At 38.1% G+C, this 1,899-nt stretch overlaps 1 protein-coding gene across 1 annotated transcript in view; it reads right to left on the reverse strand.

Annotated features, from left to right (window-relative positions):
• Positions 1 to 1,580: 1,580 nt before the first annotated feature.
• Positions 1,581 to 1,899, reverse strand: part of LACBIDRAFT_332839 (uncharacterized protein) — a gene marked incomplete at both ends in the record, with an annotated part of 1,095 nt that continues 776 nt past the window's right edge. Inside the window, 2 exons of the mRNA XM_001887446.1 lie at positions 1,581 to 1,639; positions 1,732 to 1,754. Coding sequence (XP_001887481.1) covers positions 1,581 to 1,639; positions 1,732 to 1,754 — 82 coding nt within the window. The remainder of the gene's footprint in view (positions 1,640 to 1,731; positions 1,755 to 1,899) is intronic.

Here is a 1,899-nt window from a genome sequence, read left to right on the forward strand (position 1 = left end):
ATGATGGTAGAGAACGATATGGAAAGAGATGAAGAGGATGATAGTGATGAAGAGGAGGAGGAAGAGGAGGATGGTGAGGAGACAGAGTTACTTGAAGCAGTTGAAATGCTAGCACTTTCAGATGAATTTCATAACAGCTATGGAAATGTATGACTGTGGATTATAGGGGCTCAATATATATACAGTGTTCTGTACACATATTTCAGGTACAAATGTATAACCATGCTCAACATATATTCCAAGAATATATACAATAAATGTACTTTGTATATACATACTGTATATATGTAAAGAATGTATAACCATGCTCAACATATATTCCAAGAATATATACAATAAATGTACTTTGTATATACATTCTGTATATATGTAAAGAATTGTAAATATAAGGAGAAATATTTTATATATGCAGGAAATATATGCACAACAAAGATATGTAATATAATGGGTGTACATGCACAAGGAAAAGATGAACCCTAGATGGTTGTACTGACATAAGTAGTAGTATGATGGGTATGCATGCACTGAGGAAAATATTATATCAAACTTTAGATGGTTGTACTGATATAAGTAATAGTATAATGGGTATGCATGCACTGACAAAAAGATGGTATTAAAGTATAGATGGTTGTACTGATATATGGAGTATGAATGGTTGTACTAATGTGGATCACCCAGCTTCCCTCACCAAGTACTCCAACAACCACTTACCTGCTTCCCTCACCAAGTACTCCAACAACAACATCCAGCTTCCTGCACCAAGTACTCCAACAACAACACCCAGCGTCCCTCACCAAGTACTCCAACAACAACACCCAGCTTCCCTCACCAAGCACTCCAACAACAACACCCAGTTTCCCTCATTATTATATAAAAATTTAGATGGTTGTACTGATATAAGTAAGTAGTATGATGGGTATGCATGCACTGAGGAAAAGATGGTATTAAACTATAGATGGTTGTACTCATGTGGAACACCCAGCTTCCCTCACCAAGTACTCCAACAACAACACACAGCTTCCCTCATCAAGTACTCCAACAACAACATCCAGCTTTCTTGTCCAGTGTTCTCCATTGCTTGAGTGAGAGGAATACTCAGCTTTCATGACATATCAGTAAAGAAACCTCTCATACATATGCTACAAACAGTCAAGGAAGGGTGGCTAAAACCCTAAAAAATAATAGGTAAATTACCTAGAATATATGTCCCCCATCCCAAAAAAAATCACAAGTTTTTTTAGGAACTGGGACCCCAAACACCCCTAGTGGCTGAAGAAATATATCCTTGGTCAATCCCAGCTGCAAAATATATCCTGAGTCCATCCCAGACCAGAAATATATTTCTGCAGTGTGACAGTCACAATTCAGGGTCCAGGCATAAGAAATATATTTGGAGTCCATCTCAGTGAAGAAATATATTTTGGGGTGTGTGACACACTAGAAATATATTTGGTGTGACTTTGAACGTCAAAATATATTTAGGTAAAAGTGGAGATATACAAGCCCCAGAATATATACAATATAGATATACATACTGACATTTAGTCCTGTAGTATTCATGGAGTTTGCAAGACTAAAAGTCAGTTGGTAGTGGGTGACTGAAGTGATAGAGCAGCACTGGGTGGTAATGCCATTGCCCCTACATATCGAGCAATCAACATCAACCTAATCAACTGCAGAGCATACTCACCAATTTCATCCATTAGTGAGTCAGGACCAATTGGAACTGACAAAGTTTCTTCAAAGTCAAACCTCTGTTTTTGGTGTTCAGGTGAGGTGTCGACAATATACACCCAAGTTTCTTTTATGTATTTGGAGGCGTCGGGCACGGCTTTATTCAATTTGGGATGTGGATGAGGTTTTTGGAGGCAGTAAACGTAGTAGAAGCGAGCGTCTCGC

The sequence above is a fragment of the Laccaria bicolor genome, genomic scaffold (assembly GCF_000143565.1).
Source record: "Laccaria bicolor S238N-H82 LACBIscaffold_45 genomic scaffold, whole genome shotgun sequence".
Lineage (NCBI taxonomy): Eukaryota > Fungi > Basidiomycota > Agaricomycetes > Agaricales > Hydnangiaceae > Laccaria > Laccaria bicolor.